The following is a 22,263-nucleotide window of genomic DNA, read 5'->3' as shown; positions in this document are numbered from 1 at the left end:
TAATAATAATACTTATAATTATAATAACAATTATCGTATTAATGATAATAGTTATAATAATGGATAGTAATCATGCTAGCATGACTAACAATAATAATAATACTATTAATATTAATAATAATAGCAATGATAATAATAATAGTAATAATAATAGTGATCACAATAATGATAACAATAACCTTCTTTTTATTATGTTTTTTATAAGGTTAGTGTGATTTGTGGATTTGTTTAGGTTACTTAAATTGCTCCAATTTAGAGATTTGATGAGCTGTTTTTTCCCCCTTAAATGAACATGATTATTTTCTTGTCAATTTCTTTCTCATATAATAAAAAAATTGTTTCAAAGAAAATTTATATTATTAAACTTTATAAAACTCATAAATATATTTACAATTTAGTTGGTTAGCTTAATTCACATGTTTAACTAGTTTAATGTTTTGTTTTTTTCAACATCTTAGTATTAAGTTGATATTGAATTTTAAAAAATAGTTTAAAAAACAAAACAAATTATAATTTCACTAAAATTCATAACTTAATTAACAAATTAGCATGATTCAACGTGCTAGCCTTGATAACCTGATTCACAAGTATAGGTAATATAAGTTGCATAATTAAATATGAACACTTTTTAAAGGCAAAATATAAAAATGAACTCATTAGTCTTGAAAAAAATTAGCATTGATCATTTGTCTGTCAAAAATGCACTTATATGTACATTTTCAAAAAATAATAATCTAGGAACACTAATATTATATCAATTATAAACAGAAACTGTGGCAAAACGCTACATACAGTTGAGCGTCATTAGAGAACTTGTCTTGCAGTTTTATCAAAAGGGCCAAGCCTTTACAGCAAAACCACTGCTCACTCCAAATAATAGAATATTGACAACTAAAAATGAATCAAGGAAATCAGTGGCCTCATTTCAGAGGGAAAAGGAGGCTCTATCACTGTTGTTGACAAGGCTAATGAAGCATTGATTTCATTTCAAATTGGCTAGAATTACTAGCAAATGATATCATCCCCCCGCAACGTCCTCTGTCTCACAACAGCATTCCAATACTTCTAGCACCTTATCTCATATGAACCTGCTTTGGTAAATATAACGAACCCAATCAACTGTGTTGTACCCACTTTTCTCCCATACCTGCATAAAATCACTTGGGTCATACCTTCTGCTTTACACATAAAGGAAGTAACATGGCTTTTAGCTAAGATTCATACCTTTAGAAAACGAACGCGTAAACCAGATGTTGTAAACATCAGGACCTGGAACTCCATCTGAATTGGAGGCCTTGTCCAAGACTTCTTTTCTGCCATTGTGGATATCAGTTCAACTTACACGCTCATGGTTGGCTCAGTTTGTCCAGGAAATTTTCTTATCCTAAACAGCTCCAAACATATGCCCATAAGCAACAGCACTAGGAGTACAATTTAAAAAGGACAAATTTACAATAGAACATATCTGTACAATAAAGCTAACATGCACGAATTAGTAAATCTATTGAGGTAATAAGATAGCAAACACAAATTAGTAAATGTACTAGCGTGGGAGTTGATCAATCAAGGCATGCCCAAAGTTGAGTGACTCCTATTTGGGCCAAATGCATGACAGCAGGACATCTTATAAACCATCTAAACTATGGGAAATCAATTTTGGGCTCAATAACAATATTCACTGAGATGTTATCTCAATTACACAGAATAAATATGATAAAGCCATTTCTTCAGATTTTGCCTTTTCTGTAAACATGTCAAAGTTAGAACATCAAAACTTCCAAGTTAGTATTAACATGACCTTTACGAAGTAGGAGAAACGAGGGTGTCAGTGATGACAAATACTTCCTTATTGCAACTCAGATCAATCTAAGGTTACATGTGTTCACACTAGTGTTGCTGGTTCCTGTCCTGATGTGCAGTGTAAGAGACAATGCCTAAAATGTCAAATGTTTTTTTTTAAAAAAAAAAAAAATTAATAGAAGCTGCAATCAGCATCTTATTTGCTTCTTCACATACACAAAAACCTTCAGGTTTATTAACATTGTAGGCATTGCAGGCACACAGACCGTCATTTCAGTACAATCCTCAGAAAGGCATCTGATGAATCTATATGTACTGCCAGGCTCAATGGCCCCAAATAAATTAAGTAATCTTACCCTTCCATTAATACAGATTTCATGAGAAGTTAATTTGTATACAACTATTCATAAAAGGTCATCCAACCTCAAGACTAGCCTCTGCCTGTTGGTATTATTTTCCGTGTAATGGAGCTTCAGAGGCTATGAAAGAATAGGTGGTATATAATTATTGAACCTAAAAGGAAGAAATAAACTAAATCAGTAAAAAGGATCATTCTTGGATCAGAATGTCACAATAAACTAAAGTCATTTCCATGCAGCTTCACATTTGAAATGATGGAAAGACTAACAACTTTATGAATGTGATATTGAAAGGGATAAATTCAACATTGCAGTTTTTATAAAGAGAACATAGAGAACAACCATCCAAAGAACCTAAGAAAAAAAATAAAATTTACACATTTAACAAGCTAAGCATATACTTACTTCCAAATTATGCAATCAATCACAGCATTGTACTTCGCTAGACCAGATGTAACTTGGAAACTTTTTTTAGCAGTTTGTTTTGGAACAGGAATTTTGATGACAACCCCAAGTGCAAACATTTTTGCACCGTAGACACTCTTAACCTGAAAATTAGTCTACATAAGATAACTGCACCACAGCAAACATCCACGTAATGCATGATAACTGAACAGAAAAGAACAAACCTTGACATTCACTTCCATGCGAGTTCAACCCAGTTCCTTGATTGTCCGCAATACCCGAAATGGAAGATTAACCCCTTCTGTAATTCGATACCTGGGAAAAAATGAATCACCAAGCAATTATACATCAAAACTTCAAAAATTATAGAAGGACAGGAGATTAAAAAAAGGAAATATATATGTGCATTCAAGCAAGTCTAGATTTGGGGAATGAAGATAGAACAGGCTACGCAAATTCATCAAAACAAAAAGAACAGTCTATGCAAAGTAGAGGCTCCAGATAGACCATGGAGAAGTAAAATCAAACACAATCAATTGTCAAGCATAGAATGTAGTGACTTGGCATGATTAATGCAACTGAAATCCTTTGAGAAGCATGTTATGCTCCAGAGTCCAGACCTTATTTCTTTTTTTTTTTATGGATAAATTCCAGAGTCCAGACTATTATCAGACCAAAAGTGAAAAAAATAATATCTATTTTTTTTATTCTTTTTTGGGATATACCATACAACTTCTTTTGATAAATTAATAATTCATTTGAAAGACAAAGATGCAACAGGCACACCAACTGCTAAATATTTTTATTATCAAATTCCAAAATTCACATGGGTAGCTTGACTATTTGAGCATATACTTCAGGCATGCAACAAATCATGATAAAGATTTCTTCAGCTTACTTCATCAATTCAAATTCACCATCTGGTGGAACAAAACTAACAGTCTTCTCTGAGTTAAACCTTGTCAAATTTACACATTGATGGAACGTAAGATAATCAAGCTCAATTGTTTTGCCACTGCATAAAACAGCGCATTTAAAGACCAGGTTAATGAAACAAACATAACGGTAGCACATTGCAGTCTAAAATCAACAGAACATAATTATGTGTTTAACAAGAATCAATTCCTTGGAAATGTGAAATGAAAAGATCAAATTTAGACAAAAGTAGATTAAAAGAAGAGAAGTCACAAAACAAAGCAGAAAAGACTAGCTAAGGCTATTCAAAGCCCAGCAATGAATTTTATACCCGCTCCAAATTTCCAATAGTTCACAAAATTTGCTTATGGTCTAGGTTCTAGAGAAAGCAGATGGCAAAAGATAAATGAACAAAAGCACAAGAGGAAATGAAATATTGCTGCAGTTCATAACTGTTTAATTTTATGATGACACCGATGATAGATGATAGATGATAGATGATAGATGAGAGAAGGGGGTACTGTTCATCCCAGGAAAGGTATTTGTATGTTGGTATGGATACATTAGGGTGAATAAACCAGTGTAGGCCAAGTATACTATTATATCATTTTTCAAATGGATTACAATAGCAAGATGAGCCCCAGGTTAATTTACAGAAAAAACAAAAAATTATGTGCAAGGAGAGCACTTCACATCCTAACTAATTGGAAAAGATAGAAAGGAAAACAAATCAGAAAAATAGAATGATGCATTACGCTAAAAAAGGAGGCTCATATAGAAATATGAGAACTAAAGGGAAAAGGACAGAAATGTCAAGGATAATACTTTGTTGAGGGTACAGAATGGAGTGGATGATACTTATGTACCATGAAAAACTACCTTTTAGTAGGACGGGATTTCAGTTGTGACTCTTTCTCAAGGCCAATTTTATCATTTAAACCCAGCTTCAAATCAGGCATTCCAGAGAGGAAGCACTTCATAAGGATCTTCCCCGTTACATCACATCGCAGAACATTACCTATAATGACCAAGTTGTTTATGAGCAACCAAGTCAGTGGTTACATTATATCCAAAAGAACACATACAGAAAATCTTGAAGAAGAAAAATCATAACCAACCTTTTGAAGACATAAGAAGGTTTACACTTTCCACAATATCCAGAAAAACCTGTATGTAAATAATGTGAAAATCCTGCCAAATGGCCAAACCACAATGAAGTGAGTGGCAGGAAAAATTGAATCACCTCATTCTTCTTATAAGCAAGGCCTTCTCTGCGCCAACCAACAGCACCGGTGACTTGTAAAGTTGCATTGGGGACAGGTATGTCTGTAGACTATTTTTTTCCAATGGTAAAAACACAAGAAAAGGGTCAGTGGCTATTAATACAACATTTGCATTGATGAGAAGCCAATGCTGGAAATTAAAAACAGAATTGGAAATAAACGTCCAGCATTAATTCTTCTGAACGACAGTTGTTGAAACAAACATCTAACCTTGGATGAAAAGGGCGAGCGCCCTCCTTCTTGAGTGATGTAAAGCTTTAAAATCTCAGGAGAAAGATTTTGAGGGTAACCAAAGTCCATGATTTCTGCAATTTCAATGTAGATACCAATAAATCACTAATTTACATAACATTCCAGTTCTGAAAAGAAATCACGTTTAACCTTTCACTTGTTGGAAAATGACAAGTGGAATCACCCCATGCATAGTTTTTAAACCCGGCCCGGTTCAAGGCCCGGGTTCCGGGTTTTGACCGGGTCGGCCGGGTCAATTTCTATTTTAAAAAAAATTCAAAACGACGTCGTTTTAGTAAAAACAAAAGTCGACGGGTTGTAACCGGGTTTTTGACCGGGTTTTGCCGGGTCGTCCGGGTTTCCGGGTCAACCCGCCGGGTCATGGCTCACCTTATTTTTTCATCAACCCGGCCCGGTTCCAGCCCCAGGTCGGACGGGTCCTGGGTCAACCCGCCGGGCCGGGCCGGGTTTTAAAACTATGACCCCATGAGGGAAACAGTAATAAAGTAGATTTCATTGAATTTCCAAAAATATAAAAATAAGGGAAAGTACAAATATGCAATCATAAGAGTCTATTGGCTTCAAGTGAATACCATCCAGTAGCTCATAAATCAAAACAAAATTATTTCTGATGGCATCTTCATCAAAAGCCCCACCGAAGTACGATTTGAACAACGCAACAGCTTGCATGCAGCCAGAGAATAGCAGTGTCAACAACTAAAGAAACAATTAACTTTTAGTCTCCTGCAAATAAAATATCTGAAAGAAATACTATTTGATCACTGGGCATGTAATGGCTTAAGACTTAATTGGCACCAAAAGTACAATCTAATTTGGCATTGTAGTAACATGAATAATAGCTGAACAATGTAATCATGTTGCTAAGAGAATCACCCTACAAAGAGAGAAATATTATGATCAGTGCTGGATGCTCATCATTTTGTACGTAGCATTTTTTATTTTATTATTATTCCATTGGATCATTCAGTGTCTGAAAGCAATTTCCATTAGCCTTTTGAAAGACCAACTAGGCCAATCCTCAAATGGATTAAAAGCTAAACCTAAAAAAGAAAGTGACTACTAAGAAAGAGCTAACTACCTCAACAACAAACTTGAATGCACAAGCTACATTAGCATTGCTACTGACAACAATCACAATGTAGACATTGCTAATTCTCATGTAAGAAAAAAAGCAACCCCCAATCTGCCGCACCGGACATGTACCGAGTTCTTTTGTTTGCATTATATGCAAACGGAAAGCATCCACCATATTTCCACTGACAGAAATCGAAAAAGTTTAGCATCCACTGAAGATTACAAATTGCAAAGAGCCACATTGTAATGCAGCCTAGACACAAACATGAGGACCAATACAGAAAATGCAATAAATGGGAAAATGAGAAGAACAGGCTAAAAAGAAAAGGAAAAAATGGAGGCATTGTTTCCCACTAAAAGCAAGTGGACGCTTTTGATGAATCACAGGGGAATGATATAAAATCGATAGAGAAGGTGTAGCATCCTGTGTTCATCTTCCAACAGTGTGTTTGGCTCCAATCATGCAGTTACTCTCCCTCTCATGAAAAGGAAAAGAATTCAAAAGCCCATGCTTAGCAAGCATTACCTGCTGCAATGCTTTATTACACAACAACTGTGGCCTCTACCACTCAAAGAATACCAAATTCTGTCTTCTTCGCAAAAGTAAAGGAGAAATTATTTACTCTGGATATTCTTCGGAGGGGAAAAGATAGCCTTGTATGATTCAAAACCTTGCAGTGGAGCCTTGGAGGTTCGATTCCTCTTGAAGACAAGAAATTGGGAATGCTCACGCCTCATTGAATATCTCAAAAGCAAACTACAAGCAAAGTAGCAGGATGAAGTTGCGGCCGTGTGAACCATTTTATGCTTTCGGCGGGACTTACTTTTATAGAATAAGAACTATGATGAAGAAATTGCACTGTGCAATTATTCTTTTAAACTGTGAAACAACTTATCATATGTTCTGAGTGACGATTATTCATTGAAGCAATTTCGTGGAAAAAATCATTCCGATATCCACGGCATAAAACAATAACATTTACTTGTTATTGGCATAAATTTTAATCGAAATATAATCTATCCGACGCTTAGAGTTAATCTGGCAAGCGATGGCACATAATCTAAGCTAAATGAGAAATGATTTAATAAAAAAAGATACATTTAAACCGGCAAGCTTCCTAAAAGTTCTATTCAAATGTGTGTGTGTGTGTGTGAATGAAAGCAGATGTTGAGAGATTACCCGACGTCGTCGCGATAGAGGCGATTGATAAGGACATCGCCTCGAAGATTCAAGAAGTAGATGGCGGAAGCTGCCTCCGGCATCTCTGATCCAGTTGATCGGCGCCTCAAATATTAGTCAAACAACCCCTTGTCTCCCTTAACCGACGGCGGATGGAGGTTGGAAATGCAGATCTAGACGTTGATGAACGGTGATGATTCGGTAATCGGTGATGTGAGAGATTTTTGAGGTTTTATTTTATTAATTTGTTTTGAGATGGAGAGTTGCAGAGTTCGTTTTGATTGAAGTCAAGAATAATGAACACACCGGTCTTTTTTTCTCCTCCTTTTTTTTTTTTGGCTCGCGAAGTTGTCCCCACGTGCGTTCTTATGCTAAGTTTTTGCATTACTATTAAGATTAAGGTTGTCCTTATTTTTATGGTATAATTATTTTTAAAAAATTATTTTAATATATTTTCAAAAATAAATTTAAAAAATAATAATTCTACTACAATTTTAAATACTATCTAAAATTATATACAACATAACTTATATATATATATATATATATATATAATATCGGATTTACAGGACTCTTGACCCTTTTTATTGGATTGTATAAAATTTTAGATGAATTAGTATTTTTGCTTTTTTTTTAGGTTTTTTAGCCTTTTCTTACAAAAAAAAAAAAAAGCAAAACAACTTTCTTCACCTATTAGATTAATTTTTTTAAGCAAACACTCACTTTTCTTTGCTGTAACTTTTCTTTGCTGTAAAAATTAGCATGATAAACAATTTTGGATGTAGAACTAAAAAACTTCAGTTGTTTTTCTAGTTCTATTAAATGGCTATTTGATTTATATTTTTTTTGATAAATGATTTTACAAATAAGTATAAATCATTAATGTGTTTCATAATATTGATTATGACTTTTTTATCTTTTTTTTTGTTTGATTCAGTTAATTAATTCTCTTTTAAATTAGCCACTAATTGTATTTTTTTTATAAATATTATTTAAATTTCTTTAAAAGATCATTTAATTTGTCATGTTAGCTTTGGCTTTGCCATTTCTTTGATAATCATACATTTCCAAAGTTATTTTAAAAAAAAAAATCAATCCTTGATGATTTTATAGTTGATTTTAAGGATGATCTACCATCATTATTATAAGAAAAAATTACTTCAAATATCCTAAAGTTTATTCTACATTTCATTTTCCCTCTCAATACCACCTTTAAAATTTTATATTAAAAAAAACTAAAATACCCATATATATTAAAAATCAAGAATTTCTTTTATCAAAATCTTTATTGTCTTTTCTCTTTCTTCAATCAAAGTATCTAATTCTTTGACTTTTCTCTAAACCACTTTTAATTTTCAAATCAAAACCCATTAACAAATATAAAAAATCATAAAATAAATTAGAAGTATGCAATAATGACCCATTAATAAGCTTGGCATTAACTCATTTAGAGGAGCATTTAGAACAAGTAAAGATTCAATGAATAACAATCATATCAATTTTTCTTGCTAACATAGTTTGATCTCGTTTATTTCTTATAAATTATCCCTTACCTTTTCCTTTTTTTTAATGTTTGAAGAGTTTGGGATCTTTGAATTTTTGTTTAGGAAGGGATTGGAAAATAATGGTCTTGCAAAGTAATTAAAATTGTTTTTCATGTATGCTTTATTTTTTAAGGTTTTTTTATTGTTGTTATTAGGTTGTTGAGAATTTAAGGGAGCTAAGGTGAGGTTTTTTTCAATATTTTGAAATTTAACTTTTTTGTTTAATTAGATTTTTAGTTAACTTGTTTGGTGAAAACTTGGAGAATTGAATTAACAAACTAAATTGAATTGAATGGATTGTCAATATATTCATATGACAATCAAGAAATGGATGTTGTTATTACATGTGAAAGTATTAGTTACATGTAATAATAAGCATAGATGCATTTATGGCTTACTAGAAAAAGAAAGAAGAAAAGAAAAGGATCATAGAGTAATCACTAGAATCATTTACAATTGGAACAAAGTTATCAACTATTACAATATCGCGGTCGCACAAATTAATTACCCTAGCTTAAAACACACAAGATAGTATAGAGCAAGCAAGGGGTTGATCCCACAAGGAAGTTTCAAGTCAGATTATTATGGCGTGTATTATGTAATTGGGGGGGTTTGGTTTGTGATTATCTAAAGTATTGCAGCAATTAAACTAGTGATTAGTACTTAAAAGTGCATTTTTCTCAAGGTTTTATATCATCATTTTGCACTCGAAGTATCAATAACTCCTTAACTAAAGCATGTTTTATAATAACGTATCTAATAATATAATATACCTTTAATTTATGATAAATGTTCATTTTAAGTGCAAGCCTATCACATAAATAAAAGGATTGATTGATGAATTTAAGAAATGAAATTAAAAGGACAAAGAGATGGCCAAACTTAGAAAAGAGATGTCGGTGCAATTCAAACTGCAACACTGTTCGGTAATTAGGTCATATTTGGAGTTGTAGATCTCAGATTTAGGTCTACTTTATATGGATGGAAAGGTAAGACATAGGCCTATAACTTTCATAGGACCCAAGATCTTAAAAGGCCATTTTCAAGTCCAAATTATAGCAACAACAAAGAAGCCCGAATCTGTCTTCCAACCCGAGCATTGTTTTGTATTTGGCCTATATCTGGAGTTCTAGAAGTCCAAATGAGCTGAATTTTTTACACAAGAAATTTGAGACAATTTTCTACAACTTTCATGTTTTTAAGTGGCTATAATTTTAACTTTATCAATGACGTTTTGGCAGACAAGAGAAGATAAAGATTGTCACCAAGTTAAGAGTTGGTCACCCACTCATCAATTAGTCATCAAATCAATAGTTCCCAATTTTAGCCTATAAAAGGAGGCATTTTCCATGCATTTAGGCATCTTGGTTTCCAGGTCAAGATCATGCTCTTGCTTTCTCTCTTTGTATTTTTTGTAATGTTTATACTTTGCTTTCATTAATATCAAGTTTATGCCTTTCATTTCCTTTCATTTACTTAGTTAACTTTTATCTTATTTATGTTCTTATTTTGTTTATTTATTTTTCTTTCTTTCATTATGTATAGCTAAGTTTATTATATCAAGGTGAAAAGGTTACACTAATGGTGTAAGAATAAGTATAGTGTAAACTTAATATGAACTTTAATGTTTGATACTAACATGTTTTGTATTTGTTATCTTGTTCACTCTTTAATACTTTACTTTGTAATGTTTATGCTTTGCTATCATTAATATTAAGTTTATGCCTTTCATTTCCTTTCCTTTACTTAGTTAACTTTTATGTTCTTATTTTGTTTATCTATTTTGCTTTCTTTCATTATGTCTAGCTAAGTTTATTATGTCAAGGTGAAAAGGTTACACTAATGGTGTAAGAATAAGTATAGTGTAAACTTAATATGGACTTGCATGTTTGATACTAACATGTTTTGTATTTGTTATCTTGTTCACTCTTTAATACTTTGCTTGTCAAATGACTAACCTTGATTTATGTTGTATAACACTTGGTACAACAAATACTTAGCACTTTCATAGCCCATACTTTATGGTATAACCGACACCTGAGCTATGAAAGGAACTTGATTTGTTGTTAACATAAGTTATAATCATGAATGCTTGACGAGATTTACAAGTATTAGCATTAATCGAATAAGATGACTAATGTAATCATGTTAACAATCTATAATCTGATTGGAACCTCCTTTGTGTGTGGTTTCCAATTGAATAATAAGAGTTTATACTATACTTGTTTGACATACCATTAGTGGAACCTCTAACCTTAATATTTGTTCTTATCATTGTTTAATCCTTACATTAATATTCCATTTCAAAGTTCTTATCATCTTCTTCTTCTTCTCCTTCTTTTTCTTTATTATTATTATTGTTGTTGTTGTTGTTGTTGTTGTTATTTATAATTTGTACAATTAACCTCCCTGTGGTTCGACCCTAGTCTTGCCGGGTTATTTATTACTTCGACACTCCTGCACTTGAGAGAAGACATCAATCTTTTAGTCGTGTCAACTAGCAAACAAAATCAATTAAAACTAAAATTTATCAAGAAAACAAACCTTGGTCGCAAGCACATATCCACCTACAGAAATTAGAACCGATCCTTGAAACAAAACTCTAGTTTATATTCTGAATTTTTATCTTTTCTTAACTTTGGTTAATTAACGGATCTACCGTATAACTAGCCCTAACCAACAAATAATCACAGTGTCTGCACTAATGATTTAATCTAATGGCAGCCTTAAGATTTAGATAAATTCATTAATCTTAACAACCAAGTTGTCTGTTTGTGTTGCTTTGATCAAATTTTTTCCCTAAGTTTAATAACGTAGTTCCGCCATAATTATCAAGTTTAGTTGCTTCACAAGTTTATATACTATAACTCTGGTTTTGATACCAAACTTAATAATAGATTGTTCACAATAATAACTTAGAGTCCGCTCTAGCAACTATCAACAACAATCATAGAAAATATGCATAGGAAAACAATCATACTCATTCATAATACAAACTGAAAATAAATTGAAGAATAAATCTCATAGTTCTTGAAACTGAAGGTTTTTGCGTCCTTGCAACCAAGAAAAGAGCTTAGCCTTGCATATCTATTGAACAACTACTCCTAAAGATAAAAGAAAGCATTATTTCTAGTATGTAGAAAGGAGAGTTTGTGTTTCTTTACTTCTAGCTACTACCTCCTTACTTTGATTCTATTACACTCTCTTTTCTTTTCTTGGCTCTCTTAGTGTCTATTTATATGCTTCAATGACAGCTCCTCTTGCTCCTTTATCAACAATGGTGGCTATTAAACTTGCCAAACTTTGATATTAGTAGTTACCACCAACAACCCATCATTGTAGCCTCCTTCTTTGACAATGTCAAGAGGCTGTAAATGCTGCACCAGTAGCCCTCTTTAACTCTCACAAGTTGGCCTATTTTCTTTGACAATGGAAGCCATCTTCTTTGACAATGGAAGTATTCCAGCACTTGGAGCTGGTTTATGGTTGGTGGTTTGAGGTTGGTGGCTACTTTCCTTGACTTTCTAGATTGATTTACTAGAGGGGCTAAATTGCTGAAATTACAACTTGGATGATAGTTTAGAAGCTTTGGAACATAATTTGGACTCATTTCTTCACGAAATCTGTTTGCTGGAAAAATTCAGTTTTCATCTTTGAAAAATCATATCTCCCTCATATGACATCGTTTTTAGCTGAAAGTTGGAGTGTTTCTAGGCCTTTAAGTCAGGAATCCAAAACAATTGAGTTTGCATCAATTGAACTTCTGAAGCTCTAGATATTGAATTTTGAATGACCAAAGGTCAACAGTGGTAGAATGCGAAATTTGACTTTGAAGGATGTGATTTCCATGCTCTTTGTCCTTTTATTTTTCTTGACTTAGATTTCCAGAAAGGTATGGATATTAGCTTTTTAGTGCCACTAGAATCACTTCATTTCGATCTCTAGAATTCACGCTCTGCACAACATATCGACTAAACGTCAAATCTGTCAATTACCTCCAATTTACTCCTTTTTGCATCTTTCATCCAAAAATGCCTTCAAAAAATATATATATAAAAAAATAATATCAAGGTATTTTATATATATAACATAGGCTAAATACTAGTTAAATATGGGTGAAACTATCAAATAATATGGTTGCATCACATGCACTAATTGTTTTTTCATAAGAACATTTTGTAAATTAAATCAAAATCTATAATATTTTCAACTTTTTTTACCATGCTTATTGATCGTGTTCCTGACTTTTATATAAAATGTTATCAACTATATTAATTGTAATATGAAAAATATAATTTTTTAAATAGAAAAATAGAAGTGCAATCGAGAACAAATCTTAGAAAGTTTGTCATTATTTTATTGTGAGATGGCACCATCTAAATCTACTTGCGTTTAAAAAGAGTTAGGTACAGACATTTAAAACTTTTCTTGAGTATTTAAGGTCCTATTCTAAGAGAAAAGGTGTTATGGATGTTTACATGCATGAGAAGTATAAAGATGGCAAGTTCTCTAGATGGTGTTAATAAGGGTTAATAATCGCGTGATAGTGGCAAAATTAATAGGAAGATTGCATGAAAATTTGTGTGGGCAGTGAGTTCATGTTGGCATAATGTAGGCTTCGATGACGAACTATCCAAGCCTAGAAAAAACATAGCTAATTTGATAGTAATAAGGTTGATAGTTGGCCAAAAAAGTTGTATCAATGTTGTTGGTTGCGATTATAACTGAGTAGTAAGTTTTTATAGCGGTTACAAGCATAACTAGCTATGAAAGAACATGTCAAATCCTGAGACCATGCTAGATAGACATGGAGCATGGATGAAAATGCTTTTGAAGTTGGTAAGTTTATGGAACATGAGGACAAACTTCCCTCTAATGTTTTAAGTATTAAGGCCATTAAATTCATGGAATACATGGGAAAACTACCTAAGAACTTATTGGAAATAGGGGGAGAAGTTTCTTTTATAATTTCCATGTATATACATTATATATAGACTAGAAACATTAGTTGTATAGCATGAAATGTTTGACGGAATAAGGCATTTTTATGCATAGCATACACGAGAACTCATGTAATTTCTTTTGTTGAGTTAATAAAAGGTTAGGAAAGAGTCCCTATAATTATTGAATTTTTTTTATGCAACATTCATTCATTTTTCTTGTATGGTTTTGCTTATTTATAACCTATAAGAGTGTAAAAAAAACCTTTTAGTCAAGGAAAACTTTTAATTTTAAATAAACATGAATGAATCATAAAGGAAAAGACTGAGTCTAATGAGACTAGACTCTATATAGAGGTTGAAATTTGGCCATGAAATTTTTCAATATGAAAATTAGTATTAAAGCATGGGATGTTCTGGGAAAAATAGCAAACCATATTGTAAGTGACATTTCAGAAAGTTTGCAAAATTAGTAGCTTAACTACTATGGAAGTTACACAAAGTTATGATGAAGGATTAGATCTAATGAGGATTTAGGTCTACCATAGTTTTTGCTGATGGACTAACAAATTTTAGACCAAATGTCAACAATGATACATTTAGAGTCTCATCAAAATTCAAGGACAATGTTAACAATGGTTCATTAAAGGTGAAAAAAAAAGGGTTCACCAAAAATTTAATTGTTATATTTGTGATGGGAGTCATTTTATGAGTAACTTTTTAAAGTTGGGATAACTTAATACTATCTTTATAGATAAAGGTGCTGAGGAAACAATATATATAAATTCTATATGTGTACTTCACAACTAAGTTGAGATTTTAGCTATAAAGATGTCAACCTGACTATTAAAGATATGGAATGGTTAGATTGTCTTAGATGAGCAAGATTGAGGTTGTTATGTGCACCATGATGATGAGAAACATTAGGGTGAAGGAAATAAAATAAGTGTTCTGTGCGTATTAGAGAAATAAACAAATTAAGATAAATTAGTCATGATTATGATTTTATACACCTTAATGACAAACAAATCATGATGATAAAGAGCAGGTTGGCTTTTTTTTTTAAGGTTATTATATTGTAGATTTTCAATGGATAAAACATGTATTAAGGGTTAGAACAACAAGTTTTTTGCATCAATAAAACCATATGGGTGGTGATACAGTTTCTTAGGTACAACAGTTGCATATAGAGAATCAAAACAGGTAGAATTGATAATAGGTTATTATTTTTTTATGTGTTTGGACATGTTAAGGATTGATGGCCTTCGAAACTTCCAAAAGAACTTTTTTTTTTTTAGATTAACGTGGGTGTCCGGGCCAGCTTGCGCGTACCACAACTAATCCCACGGACCCTGAAGTTAACGACCATGTAAGCCTCCAGTGGTCATCATATGAGCAATCAAGGACTCGAACCTGAAACCACAGAGGAAACAAACCCCTTAGTCCCAAATCTTTACCACTTTCCAAAAGAACTTTGATACAGAAGGATGTTGATCACAAAGACTATATTGGTCGCATTTTTATACTAGAGGTCACATATAAAGTTTGAAAAGTTTGATAAATTTTACGGGAGTTTATGCAGTTTTAGAAAGTTACATACGTATGAACAAATTAGTGTATAGACTTGTTAAGGGAATGAGCATTGTTTGTGTGTAATTATAGATTGTCAGGGAATAAGCATTGTTTGTATACAATTTTTTAGAGACATAACAAAAAGTGACACTAGTGTTACAACTTTATCTTTGTCTATGGGATATCATAGCATTGGTCTAAACAATTTAGGTTAGTTTTAATGTTGTTTTTGGTTGATTTTGTGGAAAATAAGAAGTGTTTTAGAGGAGAGTAGAGTTATGACACTTGTTTTTTACTCATCAAAGAATCGACGGGCTGAATTCTTCATGAATAAAGGATAAACCAGGAGGTTTTGTTGAGAAAACAAACCGATTGTGACTGTTGAAAAACATGGCCACTAGAAATCTAAGCCAAAAAAGGCGTTGAGCTCTTCCAGTGGAGAAGGTTTGTTATGCAATCTATGTGCACGAGATGTATAATGATGACATGTTCCCTAGATAATGTTAATTAGGTTTGACAACTACATTAATAATGGTAGAATCAGTAGACAAGTTGCACAATAATTTATGTGAATAACATGTTCATGCTGGTATAAATGTGGGCTTAGAATATAGATTGTCCAATTCAATTAAAAACATAGCTAACGTAATAATAAGGCTAATAGTTGGCCAAAAAAGTCACAGCAATATTGTGAGTGGTGATTATAATCGAGTAGTGAGTTGGTATGGCAGTTATAAGCATGACTAGTTATGGAAGGACATAGCTACATAATGGTGGCACGCTGGAAGGCATGGAGAATCGTTGGAAGTACTCTTGAAGCCACTAACTTCATAGGAATATGGGGTAAAGCTACCTAAGCACTTGTTAGAAATGGAAGGAGAAGTTTTCTTTGTAACTTCAATGTATATACTTTATATATATGCCGGAAAATAAGTTCTGTAGCATGTAATTCCTAAAAGGATAAGGTAATTTTGTGCATGGCACACAGAAGAGAGCTTGTGTAATATATCTAATTGAGTAAATAAAAGGTTGGGAGAGAGTTCATACAATTGTTGTGTTTGTTTTGTGTATCTAGCATTTTTATTTATTTTTTACTTGTGTTTCTCCGCTTGTTTATGACTTTTAAGAGCGGAAAGCTTCTTAGGTGAGGAAAATACTTCTTTGTAAGCAAATTCGAGTAAATCGTAGAGGAAAATGTTGAGTCTAGTGAAGCTGCCGCTCATCAACTCTAGATTTTTTCTTGTTTTGTTCGATTCATGTTTACTGCTTGATCAGATTCAGTGATGCACACCATAAAAAGAAAATGTCAGGATTGTTGCCATTTTTCTTCTGGGGCAAGACCTAAACTTATGATTCATTTTTTCCCAGCTTTTTTAGGCTCCTTTTTTACTTATTCCTCGTTACGATAAGCCCCAAGAAAAGCTCGTGTGTCTAGAGCGTGCACCTGTGCAACATGGCACCTGATCAAAGGCATGCAGTTGCATGAGTGGCACGTGGCAGTTATCGTGGCGTCCTAATCTTTTGGGCATCTGGCCTAGCAATTCCTTACATTTCTAGACCGGAACATTATCGCAGCAATTGCTGTTTCTGCTTCAGCGAAACATAAATAAATAAAGAAACAGTTTGTGGAAGCAAAAATATAAAAGATGCAAGCTGCTAAGGAGAAAATCAGCAATTTGGCTAGTGTTGCTAAGGAGCGCTTGACTATCTGCAAAGCCAAGGTTGAAGAGCAGGTTATATTTCTTGAACAACTCAAATAGAGAGAAAAGGAAAGTATATATATGCCTAAGCATGTGTTTCATCCTTGTGCCTTAATTTTGTGAAAAAAAAAAATTGTTGAAAACTTGCAGGCAGAGTTAACAACAGCCAGGACAGCAGAAGAGAAAGAGTTGGCCAGGGAGCGTAGAAAAGTAAAGGAAGCACAGGTAAGGATGGAATTGCATCAGGCCAAAGCCAAGCATGCAGCTGAGAAATTAAGTTCCTAGCACCACCACCACCAACCGCCTGTGGTAGCCCGTTGTTGAACCCATGCTAACCAGCCAGACGGAACTGGCGGTACCATGCCTGGAACCACGGCCCCTGCATACCCCCTAGGAGGACACCCTCCTGGACACGGGCATATTTAGACAATTAGCCATGCTGTGTGATGGAAGGGAGGACTCGGTGCGTGTGTGTGTACGTGTAGACTTGTCTGTCTTGAGTTCGTCAGTTCTCTGTTGGAAACTCTCTTCCGAACCGAAAATTATTGATAAATCACGCATCCCTCTTTACCATGCTGCGGTATGAACTTTTGTTTTGGGAAGAACAGACATCATCAGACATATAAATATGCAGATGTCTCAGAGGGTAAAACCGGCCCTAATTTTAATAAGAAATTTTTCATTTGGTTTTGCCCACATAACTCAGACCCCAAACATTTTCCACCAAGGATCTCCGTAAATAGTTGATGGCAAATACATGAAAACAATTTCACGGCATGCAAATCATTGGATCATTCTTGTATTTCACCTTGGGTGCAAATAAGCAAAATAACAAATCCGGGAGTCAGAAAATGTGAGCAATTAAAACCAGGTGTACAAGCAGACCGGATATGAGTGTCTTCTCGAAGGGAAGAGTAAGAAAATGTATAGAGTATGGCACATGGAACAATTTGGTTCGGTCTATTCAACTTGATGTGTATTCAGATTTGGATCAATTGGTGCATGAATTCGAATCCTGCAGGATTCTGTAAGATTTATCTGATTAGATGGTCTAAATCAAAATCTCATCACAAACCAATTGGACAAAGCTTTATAACATAAACATTAATACAATTGGGTGTAGGGGTTTCACAGTTCAGGCCACGACAACAAACGTTAATCTATTAGAAAAGAATGACCCAGCAACATACTTACCCTATAGATCTGACAAATGAAACCCACCCAGCCACCCATGAGCCCTGGACTATGACGTGAAGATCCATTATACCCACTGCAATCTACCTTGATGTTCCACACACTGTTGAATTTTCCCATCATGGGACATCATCTGCTTCTTGATTTTAGCTGGCCGAGTACTGTGCTTCACTTCAAACCTCGGCAAAGGCTTGTGCTGTTCATGAACACTGGAAGATGTGTTTGGTAAAACCTCGTCAAAGAACTCATCTGCCACATCGCCATCTTCATCTATCCTGAGGCGTTTTGCGTACCATCTCAGACCCTAAATGCGGAAAAGATGGACCATCAACATACTTTAAGAGATCAGAGCAATAAATATGTCAACAATGACACTGATCAACTGTGTAATGCCTGCATGACATTTGGAGCTTGGAGCTACAAGACAAAATCCACCAAATAAAATTATGCAGGACAAATTGACTTACTCGCTTTGGTCTGTTATACTATTGTTGCTGAATATTTCAAGGAGGCTTTCAATTAAAGGGAAAGCTATCAACGAATAACTAATTTAGTTCTGTGATTCAGTAAATCAAATCTGCAAAGCATCCCATGTTTGCATTTCGTGTATTTAGCTTTTCATTAATAAAAATTTTACCAGAGAAAGACTTCTGCAATCTGGTGATTCAACAGCCCTTGGCAAGACGAAATGCAAAATGAAGAGACAGACAGGGTGTAAGAATTACTGTGCTCAAGAAGCAGCAAAGTTGCATAAGGAGGAAATGTTGATTTTTATGAGGTCACAAACATGAAAAGCTCAACTAAACTAGCTAGGTTTCTCAGCACTTTTGAAAGTTTTACCTTTTCTATTCTTCCCTACATGCAGACATGACCTCCTAGTTCGGGCTACTCCAGCCTACCTACTACTGCAGATGCAATTGTCTCTACCTCCTGTAATTACCTAAAACAAACCAGCAGAGTATAACCCTTATCAACTGTCAAGGTGATGGAATGTTTGAGATGTCTCCAAATGCCTCTTTGGTCTAATGTGCCAGTTGGCACTTCCTCTGCTTGCCAAAGGTTATTGAAGTTGCCAAGCATGTTACCTCAAAATGAACTATGACATGCTTCCAAGGTAGTTACAATCTCTCTCAAGCATTGGTACTTCTAGCAGCAATCAAAACATCCAAACATTCCATTATCTCTGGTGCCGATTTGGATGTAGCTAAAAGAATATGATTTTTACACCCTAAAGAATATGATTTTTGGCTGCTTTACATGAGAAAAGGATTAGCTAAGAAGGAAATCCAGAGCAAACTTCTCCAAGGAAAAACATTTCTACATTACAAACCAGGCCCCTAAAGTATTCTTCCAAATTTCAGTTCAAATTCAGCTACCTCGTTGTAAATAAGCAAAAATGGCCAAGGGTAATAGAACTGTCAATTAATTCAAGTAAACAGAAAGCATATTCTGTTGTTCTCAAGCATTGTATCGTGATGTCTATGCTAATGCAGTACACTCTCTCTGTTTACTTCAAACAGATGATTCTTATTTAGAAAAGAGTGTAAGCAACTGTTTCAATTTCTAAATGCATTCCCCTACTTTCTATCCATATTGTCCAAAATCCAACTCCGTAAGTTGCATGGATACAGTGAATCAATATTTTTTTGTGCATATCACACATTGTAAAGTTCAAAACAATATATTATCATTCAAAATTGCAGCCTTAAAACCTATAAATCTTACTCCTAATTCATTATTTGCTAGTTGAAAGTTGAGACCAAAGAATTTTTTAGTGTCCACTGAGCCTAAAGATTATTTTAAATGAGCTGATGGCATAACAATCTAGGAGCAAAAGCACAATGAACCAATGTTGCCCATTTTAATTCAAATCATTCAAAAATAGTGGACATCCATCTTCTTTGGGATAATTTACAGAAGCCACCATGAAATAACTAGTAACTAATAACTTCAGCAAAGGAACTACCACCAAACTAAAGCAAAAGGAAGACCAATCAAGATATTGATCAGAAGGTTCAAAGTTGAGCATCACTGTATACAAATTGATGACTTGACGCTGCTACCACTGACCATCTCACCAGAAAACGCTCTGTAATAGCATCATATGTTGCAGACACTCACAAAGATCAACACCGATGTGAAGCAGGCACGGTAAAACATTGGCAACATAACAGCACGTTATGACACCAGAAATCATTAGGAGGTAGAGAAATAGTAGAAAACAACAGGCTACAATACTTGAACCAGATAAGAAAAAAGTTTGCAGGAGGTATTTTATGAGATACTACACAACTCATTAAGGTATGGAGGTGAGGGTGAACCAACTAGTAGGCTACAAGATTGGCTGTTTGACTTGAAAATCAGACTAGAACTGATTGCTTTTATTTATAACAGCATTTACAATGCAAAACTCCTCATGGAAGAAAGCTATAATTAGCGATCATATGCTAATGACTTTATAGTCAAACAAAACAAATTGGAGCTGCGCTATGAAAACATCAGCATAATTCCAAAGGTAAAAGGTACAAACTCCACCTTCAATCACCTAATATATCCTCAAACATAACAAGGAAAAGAAAACCCCAAATTCTCATCATTGTTTCCCTCTTTGCAGGGAAAGACACAAAGATCCTACTGGCAATTATTGGGATTGACAATAACCCAACTGAAACACGGCAAATAAATACCAAAGCATTCATTAATAAACACCACTAATTATACATCACAAACAATTCAACAATACCAGAATAAGCCCCAGCAATTTTCATTTCGAAACTCCAAACAATCACTGAAATGTAAAACTAAATAAAACAAACAAAGATGTGAAGTCTAGAGAAAGAACGGACCTGAAGGCCGCCGTCGCCGGAGATGCAGGGGACGATTAGGGGTCCAAGCTGGGGGCGTTCGACGGCAACTTGGACAGGAACACCGAAACCTTTGCGGGGAAGGCCAGTTTCTTGGAAATTGGAGCGAAAATGGACATGGTTGGGGTGTTGATGATCGTCTTGCTCTTCTGCTTCTTCATGTTGCTGGTCTTTCACATCGTAGCCTCCATCATCTTTAGCGAATCCAAGAAACCCAGCTATCCTCTTAAAGAAACGCATCGCATCCCAAAATATGAATCAAACTTTTAGACAAAGAGAAGGTGGGATTGTTTGTGGACTTGATGGTGAGGGAGAGACTTGTTGGGATTTGGAGATTGAAAGTGAGGCTTCGAGAATTAGTGTTGGAGAAGACAAGGGGAGAGGGAATGAGGATGATCTCTTCGCTTACAAATCTGCTGCTTAGGTTGTTTTGTCTTCTCGTTGTCTTCGGAAAAATTTCGAGGGTTTTTTTGGGTTAAATTTAACTGGACTGCAGTTTGTTAGGTTTTTATTACAGGTTTTTAGTTGTTAATTTATTTTGTTTAACACGCAAAACAAGCTTTTACCATTACTTTTTCTCGTTGTACGATGAACAGTTTCTTTTTTTTTCCCTTTTTCCTGTCAATGGAGGTAGATCGTTATTCGTTAAATACACAATTAGTGTAAAACATTACTTTCTTTTATTTCTTCTGCTATTCTTCATTTTCATAAGTTCATAATATAACTTGATGTTTATTGTCAAAATAGCATGATTGGTTTTTTTATTATAATTATAACTATAAGAAACTGCAAAAGTTGGGTGAAAATACCGTTTATCATGTCACCGATTACAAGTATATAAAGCTCAGCGGATTACTGTAGCGGTAATTTTTTTTATTTTCTCTTATTTAAATTTTATTTTATATTACTAATTGATTGATAATTAATTTAAATTTAATTTAATTGGTTAGGTTTTAAATTTGATTTTTAAAAATTATCAAGTTTAAGTTTTATAAACCTCAACATCATTGAAAACTTATATAATTGTTAACTTTCAAACCTATAAAATTAGTTAAACTATATATAAATTAATCCAAAAATCCATATTAATATAAAAAAAAATGTTAAGAAACAGTAATCAAAGTGAAAAAAGCAAAGAAATGGATGGTTGTAAATTCAAGCAAAACACTAATTTCGATCCT

General features: G+C 33.9%; 2 protein-coding genes and 1 pseudogene across 2 annotated transcripts; 1 reads left to right on the top strand and 2 right to left on the bottom strand.

Annotated features, from left to right (window-relative positions):
• Positions 1 to 625: 625 nt before the first annotated feature.
• Positions 626 to 7,608, bottom strand: LOC105118016 (AP-2 complex subunit mu-like; annotated as a pseudogene).
• Positions 7,609 to 16,567: 8,959 nt separating this feature from the next.
• On the top strand, positions 16,568 to 17,703 carry LOC105118015 (protein LE25-like). Its single transcript, XM_011015854.1, has 2 exons — positions 16,568 to 17,057; positions 17,175 to 17,703. The coding sequence occupies exons 1-2, from the start codon at positions 16,971 to 16,973 to the stop codon at positions 17,307 to 17,309; spliced, it is 222 nt and encodes a 73-aa protein (XP_011014156.1). The 5' UTR covers positions 16,568 to 16,970; the 3' UTR covers positions 17,310 to 17,703.
• A 279-nt stretch (positions 17,704 to 17,982) lies between these two features.
• LOC105118014 (uncharacterized) lies at positions 17,983 to 21,555 on the bottom strand. Its single transcript, XM_011015853.1, has 2 exons — positions 21,065 to 21,555; positions 17,983 to 18,522 (listed from the first exon to the last, which is right to left on the bottom strand). Exons 1-2 carry the CDS (start codon positions 21,320 to 21,322, stop codon positions 18,286 to 18,288), a joined length of 495 nt encoding a protein of 164 aa, XP_011014155.1. The 5' UTR covers positions 21,323 to 21,555; the 3' UTR covers positions 17,983 to 18,285.
• Positions 21,556 to 22,263: the final 708 nt, after the last annotated feature.

This window comes from Populus euphratica, unplaced genomic scaffold (genome assembly GCF_000495115.2).
Source record: "Populus euphratica unplaced genomic scaffold, PopEup_1.0 scaffold1688.1, whole genome shotgun sequence".
In the NCBI taxonomy this organism is placed as follows: domain Eukaryota; kingdom Viridiplantae; phylum Streptophyta; class Magnoliopsida; order Malpighiales; family Salicaceae; genus Populus; species Populus euphratica.
Note: the sequence above shows the minus strand (reverse complement) of the source record. Positions and strands in the feature narration are given on the sequence as shown.